This window comes from Motacilla alba, chromosome 5, assembly GCF_015832195.1.
Source record: "Motacilla alba alba isolate MOTALB_02 chromosome 5, Motacilla_alba_V1.0_pri, whole genome shotgun sequence".
In the NCBI taxonomy this organism is placed as follows: Eukaryota; Metazoa; Chordata; class Aves; order Passeriformes; family Motacillidae; genus Motacilla; species Motacilla alba.
The window spans coordinates 32,861,111-32,875,214 of record NC_052020.1 but is presented as its reverse complement, the minus strand read 5'-3'; the positions used below and the strand labels follow the sequence as shown (position 1 = coordinate 32,875,214).

Below are 14,104 nucleotides of genomic sequence, written 5' to 3'. Positions count from 1 at the left end.
CAGTAGCATAAGTAAATTCTGGTTACCCACCCAGACCTACTGAAAGCAACCTTTGGGGGTAGTAGAAATCACCACTGAGACATCCAAATACTCATAATATCTTAGGACAAGTCTACAGAAAAAGGTATGAGCAAGTTTTGGCCATGCTCAGAGCTGACAAGACACAGCCACTGCTACTGTGGAAACCAGAACTGTTCCCTCTTGGGATCTGCCCCATTCAGATTCTGTTGCATTCTACAACAGAACAGGCTCAAGAGGAAAACAGGATGGAGCTATTGAAGGAACAGGAATAAACTGAAAAAGCTGCATTGGAAAATGGAAGGAGCTATTGTTATCAGAATTTAACAATCTCGAATACCTTGATCTGGTCTTATAGAAAGGTTAAAATATCTTGGGATTCAAAAGAAAGACATGATACTATCTCTGGTATATTAAAACTGGGAAATACACTAAAGGACACATAGAATTGCAGTTGTTTGCCTGTCAAAATTAAAGACTGCCAGTCGTAACAGAGAAGATGAAACACAGACTTATGTCATCTTGCTTATGGATGCTACCAATGGGATACTGAAATTAATGGGAAAAAATTGGACACCTCACACAACACTTTTTAAACTGACAGTTAATATATTTTTGTGAGTACATTTTAAATTATGAGAAGTAGGATTATATTACTAGTGCAAAAGACAGTCAAGGATATCGTTCACTAACATGCTGCATTGTTTTGAAAGCTGATGATGCTTCACTGGAGACTGCATGTTGTACATGGACACATATTACCAGTACAATTGAATATGTCCTGCATCTTAACAATATATTAATAATTAGACTTCTGTTTTTGAAGAAGAAAATGTGTATTTGTGTATATATATATATATATATATATATATATAGTCTCCTCTCAAATAGAAATTGTCAGTAAGACATACTTCAGCAACAAATTCTTTAATTTGAGAAATTATTTTTGAATATATATCAGAATTATTCTTTCATTGCATGAACTTTTTAGAAATTTTTCCTAAGAATAAAAATTCTATTTTTAAATTCTTCATCAGTGAATTAGTGCTCCTGGTAAATTTAATGTATTCTATATATTCTACAGATTTGCAAGCATGTATTTCTTTCCAGTGGGGATAATGATAAAATTGGTATAATGACAGGAATTATTATGACAGTGCAGAGATCTGAACACAACAAGAATATGACAATCACACAAATCTTTCAATGTCTATGATATTGGTAGTATAAAATGAATGAATAAAATTTTTATGCTTGCAGTTAATACTTATATTGAGAAATATATTTTATAAAGCAAATGAAATTTGTTTGGAAGTAATTATTCTCTGGTCTGAGAAATATCAGAAAGAAAGCAGGCGAAACAGTAATGTTAATCCCATGCCAGAAACATGTTTTATCAGGTTTCCTTTTAGCTCTTAAACAAGATGTAGTAAAAACAACAACATTCTGTCAGACTATATGTTCATTCCTTGCTTCCTGGATTAAATATGCTTATTCTATGCCACATTTTTATAGCTTTCAATTCCTGTACTTTAAATCTATTAAACAATGTCAAGTTGAATTTTCTTCAAAAACTGCTGCAGGTTAAGAAAAAAAAATAGGACAGTAGAATATTTGAGGGCTAACATTTATGTCAGCTAATTAATATGGATCAGTTGTGGTCTGCAAGGATTTTTAAAGTGCATGCATGTTTGAGATAAATATAGACTAAGGATCTGATTTTGTTTCTTCTCGAATTGGTAACAAAGTTCTTACTGATTTCAATACAAGTACGGTCTACCAGTTTTGTAGGTCTGACACATAAAATAAGCTTTTGCGCTCTTGCAAAATGTTATCTGTCCCAAATTGAGCATAGTCCAAAATGCACATCTGCAACATAAGAAATAAATTGTAGTTGTAATATTACATTTATTGCTCTGTGTTCTCTTTACTTGGTAAGGGAGTGATATTCTAAGAAAATAAACACTGGGGGAAAACCCACCAATTTGTTTGGATAGCAAGTTCTGTTTAAATAAGTTAGTTAGAAATCAGCCCATGTTCAAAACCAGATACCCTCTATTTAAGAGGATACAACACCATGTCCTTATTTTAAAACATTAATATTTCATTATTCATTCTCAAAAGAGTTCCTGCCAGAAGACAGAGATTGGTTATTTGAACATGGTTTTACTTTGTGACAAAAAGAGGCTACCAAATGCGCAACTGTTCAAACACTTTTAAGCAAAAGATTCATTCTCCCTACACTGAATTCTAAAGTGGCTGTATTTCTCTTGCATGGAATCACAGAATAACTCAGATTATAGCAAGATCACATAATCCAACCTCCTACTCAATATCAGATGTGAGATTAGAGCAAAAGTTATCCAGGACTTAATCCTGTTTGGACTTCATGAAATTCAAGAACAGAGCCTTTCAATATGAGAAACATGCCTGGTAGCCAGAAAAAGAAAAAATGTATCATAATTGTAGATCTGTAGAGTTATTTCAGTTGGAAAAAGCTTCCAAGATCATTGAGTCCAGCTGCAAAACGAACACTGCCAGGTCTACCACTAAGCATCAAGTCCACTACACATCTTTCAAATACCTCCGGGGTGGCCACTCCACCACTTCCCTGGGCAGCCTGTTCCAATGCTTGATAACCCTTTTGGTGAAGAAATTATTCCTAATATTCAAGCTCAGCCTCCCCTAGTGCAACTTGAGGCTCTTTCCTCTTGTTTTGCCACTTGTAACTTGGGAGAAGAGCTCAGCCCCTACCTGGCTACAAGCTCCTTTCAGGCAGTTGTAGAGACTAGTAGGGTCTCCACTGAGCCTCTTTTTCTCCAGACTAAAAGCCCCCTGTTCCCTCAGCCTGTCCTCATATAACTTACTCTCCATACCCTTCATCAGCTCTGTTGTCCTTCTCTAGACATGCTCCAGCACTTCAATGTCTCATTTGCAGTGAGGGCCCCAAAACTGAACACAGGACTTGATGTGTGGCCTCATCAGTGCTGAGTACGGGGGAAAATCACTGTCCTGGTCCTGTTGGCCACTCTGATGCTGATACAGGCCAGGACGCCACTGGCCTTCTTGGCCACCTATCCTTGAAACACACATCTAAAATTTTTTATTTTCCAATGAAATTTGATGTAGAAGTAAACAAGAAATACCTTATGCTTAGTATTATACCTCGTTCCTGTAAGTCTTACCTTTTTGCAAAGTTTCAGCATCAAAGACTTGCTCCTTGAAGAAAGCTCTGAAGGACAAAGGACTGGCACTGCAGTCTTCTGAAAGTTTGTCGACAGCTTGTTTAAACATAGCAACTAAGTCATGAAGAGGTCCATCTAAATCAAGGTGAGAAGTAGATGAGGAAATCAAGCTCAGGCGTACTGAGATTGATGCACAAGATGCAGAACTAGACTCCACAGATTCACACTCAATTTGGAAGCCCTCTGACAACATCTTCATTGCAAAATGCTTTCTCTGGAGTGGATCATCAACTACTGCAACAACGTGCCATTCAATGGCAGCATCTCTGGGTAGGTGAGATATTACAACCACAGCGAGCAACCCACATACAGCAGTTTCATCATGATACATCTCTGAATCTTCAACCTAAAAGATAAAATATTGTCCGTATTACAGAGTTGTAGAAATCAATGTCGCTCATATTGAGTTAAAATATTAAAAAAGTATATGCAGTACAGTTATTTAAGGGAAAGTGCTTTTTCCCTCAACTTTCCTTATTGAAAAGTCATCTTGAACAATTATGAATTTATCTGACAGTATCTCCTCATTACTATGCCTGTACCATGAAAAAAAAAGCTGATCATAATTTATTTTGCACTCATTCTGTAGTCAAGAGAAGTCTTTTTGCATATGGTGACTTTTGTTTGTACCAAAGGTTTTTGAAGAATAAAAAAATGGTGGGAACTACCTAAACTTTAGAAATTAATCAGTAAATTACATACATTTATTTTAAAAATTGGAGTACAAAATATTTAGATCAGATACAGCAAAAATATAGTTCAGATAGTTCTAAACAGCAGAATTACCCTCACCAAACCCTCTTAGAAGATAGAATGTGTTTTTTAAATAGCAGAGCTCATTGAGAAGGTATACTTAAATTGTTTTTACTTCAACCAGCATGTCTAATTAGCTAACTTGGTCAGCTACATCTGAGTAACTGAGTTCCTCTTCTTCTGATGTTTTTAACTAGCTTTCAAATAGCTGAGCCTCTGAAATTTTTTGACCAGTGGGTTACTTTTTTCCTTACTTTTCCCTCAATTTTTATGAAGAGACAGTATATTAGCAATTTTTAATATAGGTGTCTTATACCATCTTCTGTACAGAGATAATAACTTTTTATATACCAGTTTGCTTACATTCCAGTATATACTGTTAATATTGTCCATTGCCTGACCTCTGAAAGGAAAAATAATAACAAGGCAAACCTGTCATTTTGTCTGAAGTCGATAAGGCCATATGACTCGCAGTACCCTTCAATTCACAAGCTCAATTTTCAACCACTTGCTCTCAACTTTGAGTGGAAGAAATAATGACATGTTCCAGGCAGTTTATTTCAAAATTCACTCACAAAGTTATTGACAAGAATTTTGCACAGAATATCTTTGATTCTTGACCCTTGTGAGCTGTTTACATGAAAAATGCACTTACTTCTATATTAACGATAGTGGAGTGCAATTCTATCCCAAACATGTGGCAATTGCTTTAGCATTTCTGGTTTTGATATGGTAACAGAAATAGGGACAATTTGTCTCAAATTGCAATCACTTCAGTCATAATAAAATCTCATGGAGTACTGTTTGCTTTCAGTACTTTCATTAGGCTGGCCAGGGCTGTTATTAAGGTAGCTACACATAAATGTTATATTAGCACTTAACAGGAGCACAGTATTCTCCTCTAGGAGATGAATTCTAACCTTGTCAATATAATTCTGCTCTGAGTGCTGTAAAACAGTTTGAAAAGATGAAATACTGGAGCTTTGCACTGAGAAAAAAAAAAAGTCATGCTCATTCAGGCTTAAAGGCCATTTTGCTGGCCCAAGGTGCTGAGGTACTGGTTAGGAAAAAACAGTCTAAAGAAGCTCTCTCAGGTCACATCAAGCACTAAGACAAACTTTTCTACTTCCCTGTACTTGTCTTAGGTTGTTAAATCAATTACTCGCTATTTCTGCTTGCCTTCAGCTGTCATTTAGAATATGAAGAAGTACATGAAAATTAGGGCCAGAAGAAAGTACATTTCCAAATTTATCAAATGAGAATCATTCTGTGTGAAAAAAACTACTCATGGTGCACCTGTATGGTACTATAACACTCATAACCTTTAACTTTAGCGTTTGCACAAAGCACAAATGATAGAGTTACTGGGGACTAATAATCTTTCATCAGTGGCTACAGAATCATATAGAAATACTTCTAACAGTGACCTCTTCTGAGTTATTTTCAAGAAATCACTGACATTTGTGTTATACTTGGATGCTGCATTTATGATTTACCTTTCAGAAATTTACAATTTCTTAAAGAACTGAACAACTTTATAATAGCCTATCTAGTAAATGAGAATGAATACATAAGGTCTGCTAAGAAATTATATGATGCTGAAACAGTATAAGTATTAAGAGTGAAAAAAAACATGAATTATTTTGTTGGCTAAATTGTTTTTACAATTGATTCTGCACTCTCATCAATGAGATTCATCACTTCTGGCAGACAGCTGTTTTACTTTGAATAAAAACTTGTTTTTAGAGTTCTTCCCCAAGGATACTGTTAGACTGTTCTCTAAAGGAGCACAGGTTTTGGTCTGGTCTTTGTTCTACAGCTTCAGAGTCTTGATCAGAAAAAAAATGAAGTAGAAGAGCATATAGTTTGGGTTGTAATTTTTGAAAAAGAACTATCAAATAATTCTTGGGAAGCTCTAGAATTCTTGTTGAAAGAATTGAAATCTATTGGAGCAAATGCTGTGAAAGCAGTGATTCCTTAGAAGTATGCATTACCTGAATTTTACAAATCTTTATGAATTTCATTAATCTGTAGGCATAGTTGTCGTCTAAAGATATTTGCCCTTTAACCCTTTTTTTTCTAGCTATCAGTTTCCAAATGATTTTCATTTCATGGCAAAAGTATGTTGAAATTTCTTATTTCTACTTGTTAACCTTTCCACTGGATTTAATCATTTCAAGGAACATATACTACAAGGTAGCTCTGCACTAAGAGAAGTTGGAATGTCACAGGGGAAAATAAGGAGATCTAGAGATTCAATGGCTGACTGCTGAGATTATATGCAGAAAGATTCTAATTATGTGCTATACTTTTACATGATCTGATTTAAAGAGGGCTGGAGAAGGACAGCAGGTAACATCTGTTCTGCATCAGGAGACACTCTCTGAAAATAAATGGCCCTACAATGACTTTTTTCAGGAATAAATGTAATCTGGATCATCTCAGAGACCACACTATGACAGAATTCCAATTGTGTCATGCTAGGGAATGGTAGATCCCAAAACTTTGGACAAAGATTTGATAAGACAAGTGATTTAGCTCCAACTGAATCTCACATTAGACTGTCCTCAAAACATGTTTCATAATGTCTTCCCTTTGCCAACAGCATCATTTGCTACTTAATTTATCAAAGATGTAAAAGACTGAGATCCAGGAAATTTGAAAAAGGAAGCCAAAAGGCAGATTTTTCTAAATATATGCATTGTATCTGTAGCATTCCATATATGCATTGTATCTATATCGTGCCATATCCAGACCAGAAAAGGACTACAAACATTTTTTTAACACATTGCTTTACAAAAACCACATAACAAAAGACTTTTTCCACCTTGAAGAAAATACAAACACTCTTCTGGCAATACAATGCACGTTTCAATAACTCAAAGGAGAAACCAAAGGTACATAGTACATTTAAGGATGACTGAGAAAGTGACTCTTTACTTCTATTGTAAGTACTGAGAAAACTGCCATGCTAAGCTAAGTGACATCTTGGAAAGTCTTCATGGACTGTTAATATACAGAAGCTGACAACATTTAAGAAAACAAGTAAAGAAAGAAAACAAAGTGGGTAACTTTATGCCTCTGTAAAAATCCACAATTCACCAATATCTTGAGTAAGACAAGCAACTCTGGATGTCACAACTGAAAAAGGGCATACTAGATCCAAAATATATTCAGAGGAGGACAAGTATGATCAAAAGCTCTGGAGGGTCTGATTGGAAATGTTCTGCAGCCTTCTTAATGAGAAGACAGAGGCTTATGAAGTCATACATGACATAAAAAGAGTGGATAGGGATAAGAACTGATTTTGCACACTTGTCTTTCTATACTAAGAGCTATGTGCCATCAAATGACATTAGTAAGAGCATGGTTTCAAAATGAACAATGGTGGTGACACCTACAACTCCTTGATGGAGAATGCCCTGGTTGCAAGAACTTTACAGGGATTCAAGGCAGGCCTGAACAAGTTCTTAGAACACAGATTCAGTGGGCATTATAAAAGAGACATAATAAAATTTCTAGATTATTTTTAATTTATATGTTACTTATTTATATAAAGCTTATGTTTTATATAACAAAATTGATTAGATCAATTTAAATAATCATTAAAATAGTTTGAGGTTAGGAGAGTATTAGAGTAGATTTAAGCTTTTACTGGTTTTACTATTCCCTTCTGCTTAGTGCTACTGTTTGGAGTCAAAATACCAAGCAAAGCCTACACCATGATGGTTATTGTTACATTCTTAGATAAGCATTTATGCTGATAATAGTGGCGTGCTTGGTAAGAACTGGGATTTCTTGTTTAGACTCACATATTTTTCACAATTAGTCCCTTCCAACATTTCCATGATTTTAAAGGAATTTTATGTTCATCTGTGATATTCCAGGCTAATTTTATAGATGAATTGTGAACACTGAGTCAAGTAGATGAATGCTAGTAACAGCTTTGAGAGCTTAAGCTTCTTCAGCAGAGGTACTGGAACCAGAATATTGGGCTGGAAGAAGTGGGAGTTCAATGTGGTTACTCCTTCTGAGGGAAGAAATGTTCCTCTTCTTTTTCCAAAAGGAGAATCACATACAGAACAGTCATGCTACTTTTAGGAGGACATATGTATCTTCATTTCTGCCTTAACTGATAGACACAGCATGGACACCTAAAATACAACAGTCCCAGACAGTGCCAAGCAGGAGGTTTGTCTGCTTTAGACACCTGCCACAGGAACAGGGGTTTGGAGCTGCCTTACACTGGAGCCACCCAGACAGCCTGCTCTGTGTTAACCCCTCTAAAGCAGTTCTGTTATGGATGCTCAATCCAAATCTGCCAAAGTATAAGGATGTTTTGTTAGAAATAGAAAGGGTCAAAAGGCCTGACTGAATACTTGTTGAAGGCCACAGTACTATAGTTATTAGGCAACATACAATTCAGTAAAGTATCTAATAATGAGAAATGAGACTGGGAACTTCCTGGACTTTGCATTTGTGCCTAAACTGAAGTGAAAAGGTAGCTTGGTATTCCTTAGCTAATACTTTTATCAATGTGTTTACTTCAGAAGTAGCTTTCTTATCCCAAGAAGCAAGGTGAAAAACAGGGGTTGTAAGTGGGTTTCTAAACTTGTAATTAACCCTGCATAAAAGCAAAAGTGTTATCTGAATTGTTGCTTGCATAATACTCTCCTGAGCGTTGCACTGATACAAGAAATTATCAAATTAGTTCACAGTATTACCAAATCCTTGCATTTTTTGTGACTCAGTTCTTGGTAAAGATTCACCCAATTTTCACCGTGCATATTTTAGAGAGTCACAAAATACTCTCATGCTAATGAATGCCTGATGCATTCACAATACTGCTACCAACCAAACCAGAATCCAATAGAATGAGCAGAGTTAAATGAAAAACACTTGGCAGTAAGGGTTGTTAGGGTTGTTTAAAATAAAACACAGTTTTGTTTTAAAGGTGCTAATCTTATAAATAGAATTCACTTTTTTGTAATACAAAAAATAATCCAAGGCAGAACTATTAAAAATGCAATGAAAACAAAGGAATAATTTAAAGACAAACCTATCTTCATTCCATTGCATAAGTATTTAACTATTTTGCTTAATTAAACTGAAAAAGGTACACATTTTGGCCTCTAACATTTATTATATAAATTTGTTTGACTATCCTTCCTTTGTTCTAAATGAGAAATATTCTTTTTGTTGTGTTAGTAAGGACTAAGGACTATCTATCTCTCAGCTGAATATAGAATCAGGCTATAAGAGGCAGAGATGAATGCATAATTGCTATCTCTACAAAGAAGTGACTTGGAGAACAAAAAGAAAGATACTGTGATGTTACTTTTAGAAGCTGAGTTTATGAAAACCTTATATGGTATGCATTATTACACCATTACACTGGCAAGATTAACGTGCCTTTAAATAATACATTTAAAATTTCTTTTACACTGCCTGCATTAAACAGAGTGCATCAAACTCTTGAGATCCAGTTTAAGCCTTGCTAGAGTCTCTAACAACAATAGGTTTATGACTTAAAAAAGTAAAGATTCCACTAGGAAAACTGCATAAGAATAAAAATGTCAGTTCCTAAAGAAAGTAGGATAGAAGCTAATTCTTTTCAACATCCTAGTTTGGCTAATAAATAGGCCACATGCATTCCTGGTATAACACATCTGAATTCAAATAATGAATACCACAGTGTTTTATAATAATAAAATTGCTAAGAATGTTCCTTTTGGAAAGCTTACAAAAATAAGAAAGTCAGACATTTAGAATTTATTTCTCAAATAAATTATTTGGTGCATGTCAAAAAGACATTATCACAAAACTGGCCGACTAAAAATGAAGTCTTATAAGCTGAATATTTGTCATAGAATAAATAATGTAAATATAAAAAGAAACAAGTTCTTCAGAAATTTTAGTCCTCTCTACTCACGCCTCGACATGTTGGACAAAGCTGGAAGTAGTTCAGTAACCATTGTGCCACATAGAAATTATTTTGTACAATGTCAACTGGGAAACAGAGCCTGTACTTTGGTGTTTCTGAGACATGGAAAATTTAGAGCAAACCAAATGGTTCTTTATTTTTTGTAGCAGCATCTGATAGCACATTTTTTCAAGTAATTTCTTTTTTGTGCAGCCTTTAGTTTTCTTCAGCAAACAGAAACATGAAAAAGAGAAAGAAGTTACAGGGGAAAAAATATGAGTATAGAAATTTAGAGGTAGTACTACTTCTCAGGGTGTTTTAAATCAATTTTAGTAATTTTAATGGATTTCTAACCAATGAACTCTTTTGATATAATGATTATAATTCTGCCTGCGCATTTTAGAGAAAAATACAAATTAAATTTTCACCTTATTAATTCTGAAAAAAAAAAATCTGCATGTAACTATAGTAATGATGCAAAATTAATAATTAGATACTAAATGGTCGGCAATTAACATGCCAAGCATATGAGCTTAACTTTTCTCGGAGATGCATTTTGCAGGAGGATGAAATGACCATATCCCAAGTTATTTTAGTGGGAGTAAAGAAAATTTGAAATCTACACAATATATTGATGGCTATTATTAGGAACAGACAAGGTGATGGGCTAAAATTTTATGGTAGTCAACCAAGTATGTCAGAAGAAACTACCAGAAAAATTAAGTAACAACACTCTGAGGACCCCGAATTCCATACAGTAAATTTGATTTATAAGTTGAGACAGCTTCTGGTGCATAAAGGATATATCAAAATCCTTGCAGAATCAAAAATTTCATGATGAATGTCTCTGAATAGTGCCACTGGAAGAATAGGTAAGCACTACATAAAAAGCAAAGCAAATATAGAACTCATGAAAATAGAGAGTTCATAAGAAACCAGTTCAATAACTTTACATGATCTATAGCTTATATTGCTCAAACAGAATAATTTAACAACTTGCTATTCTATCTTTTACCATGATTGTCAACAGAGGCCAAGAAGTGATATAAAGTTTCATCATTTCTGTGTGATAGAAAAAAGGGTTCTGTTGAAATTTAAGACATAGTCTTACAAGCTCTCTTTTGATTATATTTAGTACAGACGGATATCGTTTGCTTGTTAATTTTGTTTCTCTTTTCTATTGTTGGATCACTGTGTTTTCATCCTTTTATTTCAGAAACTGAGAAGCTCTGACAGGATCAAAACAAGAGCAATCAGTATCACATTTCTATGAAGACATAATCAGCTTTGAACAAGTCTCTAGAACAAATAAACAACTGAAAGCCTGAAAAATGTATACAGAGTCTGCAAGAACTAGGCTAACACCTCTGTTTTCTGGACTTATCAACCTGGAACTTTTCTTGCAAGGGAAGCTCAAATAATTTCTTGTTAGAATAAATTGAAAGAAAAATAGAAAATGTAAACTGGCCTGCTGAAAGACAGACACAGGCTTCTGCAAGCACAGTAATGGAGAAGTATCTCCTACTGAAAGACTGAGACTTCTATTTTTGCATCATTCCTCAGGTAAGTATCACAAACTTGTTCTAACCCATAATCTAAAAGCACACTCTCATCAGCCTGACAGACATCAAGTTTTCAACCACTCAATGAATTTTATACATTTCAATCTCTCTTCAAAATATATTTCATGATTGTATGTGGCAATCATGCCACAACCAGAGTAAAATAAAGATTTTAAAATTTATAATCAGTTATGGTAAGCATGTGATAATATCAAGTGGAAAATATACAATACCATTTCCCCAGCATTTATAGATAGCTATAAATATTTGTTATAGCACTGATTATTCAGATAAAAGCATGTTCAAAGTGCTGCAGTGGAAGAGTCTGGACTGAGAAACTGAGAAGCATAGGACTGCTAGCAGGGCTGCCAAAGGGGCAAATACCTGAAAGGCAGAACTAGACAATAATTATTTATTTGAAAAATGGACATGACTCTCATTTTCCCTCTTATTTACTCCCACTGATGTGTTATGCGGCAGATAAAGTCTTAAATTTTGTTTATTATAGCTGATTTAGGGAGTGAGGGTTTAATTTTTTAATTTTTATTTTATTTTAGAGAACTGTTTATGGTTTCAGCAGAACTCTGATACAAGTGCTCTGATACAATGTGAATACCTATATTTTTTTTCCCTAATTCAAAGGGGTCAAGAAAGGTTTTTCACTTTTGTAAAGTCCATACAAGCCTTTGTTTGCCCTACTCTGCAGAAGTAGTCATGCTACCATGTGTACTTACCAACCTGACAAAACCTCTTCCTACTGCATGTGTAGCTCAGCCTTTTCATTCTCACCCTGTGGCATGAAGTATTCGGAACTCCTAAGGTCTGATATATTTTAGTGCAAGTATACTCACAGAGTTCAAAATGGGAATTTCTGGGTGAAATGTAATGGTCTGTGATATACAGGTCAGAATAAATAATCTAATGGTGCCTTCTGGCTGTACAAGCCACTCAAGCTATGAAATCAGTTTTACCCAACACTTCTGCTCAGCCTTTCTACCAGCACTGAAGTGCTTGAGCTCTAAAATCCCACACTGAGAAGGCAACCATCTTACTCATTATGGCCTTTAACATCCCTTGCTGATAGTTTTAAATTTTTAAACAGCCCTACCTGTAGAGCTTCCTTTTATGTGTTCTCATAGTTACAGATATAATTTTGGAAGCAAAATATCTAAACACCAAGCATAATAAAAATGAAATGGGTTAAAGCTTATTAGCAGTAGGGAGCAGATGTAGCAAAATTCTGCCAGTTCCCCTACATTTCCTCCCCAGCAGGGATTTTCTGTCAAGCTGTGAGTTAGTTCTATACACTAATCCAGGCTGCTGTTGCTGCAATTGTACCTTCCTATACCTTGCTATTGTACTAAAAATTCACTTTGATTTTTGATTTCTTCCTTCTTAATAATAATATTTAAAGCAGTTCCTGCAGAGCTAAATGTAAATTCAAGCACTGCATGCTAGATGCTCAAAAGGGCATGAAAATGTAAAATTGATAAGAAAATAATTACATACTGAAAAGCTGTTTTATTTGCTTTAAAAATAGTAACTTTCTCTCAACGAACTAAAGGTGCCTGAGCCAAGACATAACCAGTTAATGACTGAAGTTAAGATCCTTGAAATACCTCTCAAACATACATCATTCAATATATCAGTTACAATGTGGAAAAAAAAAAAGGATAAGTATTTAAGGAACAAAGTCATAAATTGAAAGTAATACAAACTGAAAGCAAATGAAGTCTGCCACATGAAACATGATCACAGACTGTCACTCTGAGGGTTTTTATTCTTCATGTGTAGTGTCAAAAATAAGCACTTGGGAAAAAGAGTTGAACTGAAGTAGGGATGTTCAAGATGGAAAGATTTCAGTTGAAAATCATCTGCGAGTGTGTACCCAAATGGGACAGAAAATGAGCAAAGTTAATGGTCAAAATCTACTTTTTTGGGCATTATGGATAACAGATTTTATGATAGTATTTGAATTTTGGATACTGATTGCAAAGACCTTTTCTTTGAAAGTCTGCTTCCTTCTGAACTTTAACAATGAGCTCTGGAACCAATTTTCAAACCAAGTATCAGCTTTCACCTCACATATTCTAATTACATCATCTGTTCATCAAACAGGAGCACTAGCTACTCTTGTCAAACCTATGACTAAATTTTGTAGAATGCAAGGAAGAGAATTTTGATGCTGCAGGAGGCAGAAGAAAAACAATTTGAAAACTTTGGTGGCACTACTAAACTTCCACCAACTGTCAGGCTCTCCCTCATTGCAGTAGCCGTCTCGATTAGTAAGATGACATAAAGATGTGCAATTGAAAATAATTTCATAAAAATCACAGAATGGCTTGAGTTTGGACTTTGAGGAAAATCAAGTGCTGAAATTTAGTAGGATCCCTTGGATCATATAATAAAATAGTAAAGAAGTACTTCCACTGGAAGAATGAAGATGTTTTCCCAAGTTAATTTATTTTTCCCTGCCTTTTGGTTTTTTAATGGTAGAAGATCATTAATGTATCTGAATAGAGACAAGAGTCTTGCACAGTTTCAAAAGGAAGAGATGATATTTTGAGTTCTAATTCTGACTGAAGTTTGATGAGGGAGGACAG

At 34.8% G+C, this 14,104-nt stretch overlaps 1 protein-coding gene across 4 annotated transcripts in view; it reads right to left on the bottom strand.

Annotated features, from left to right (window-relative positions):
- Positions 1 to 14,104, bottom strand: part of DPH6 (diphthamine biosynthesis 6) — a 186,076-nt gene that overhangs the window by 32,672 nt on the left and 139,300 nt on the right. For all 4 annotated transcript variants that reach the window (XM_038136841.1, XM_038136840.1, XM_038136842.1 and 1 more), the window contains exon 14: positions 3,204 to 3,609. In XM_038136841.1, the coding sequence (XP_037992769.1) occupies positions 3,204 to 3,609 (406 nt within the window). The remainder of the gene's footprint in view (positions 1 to 3,203; positions 3,610 to 14,104) is intronic.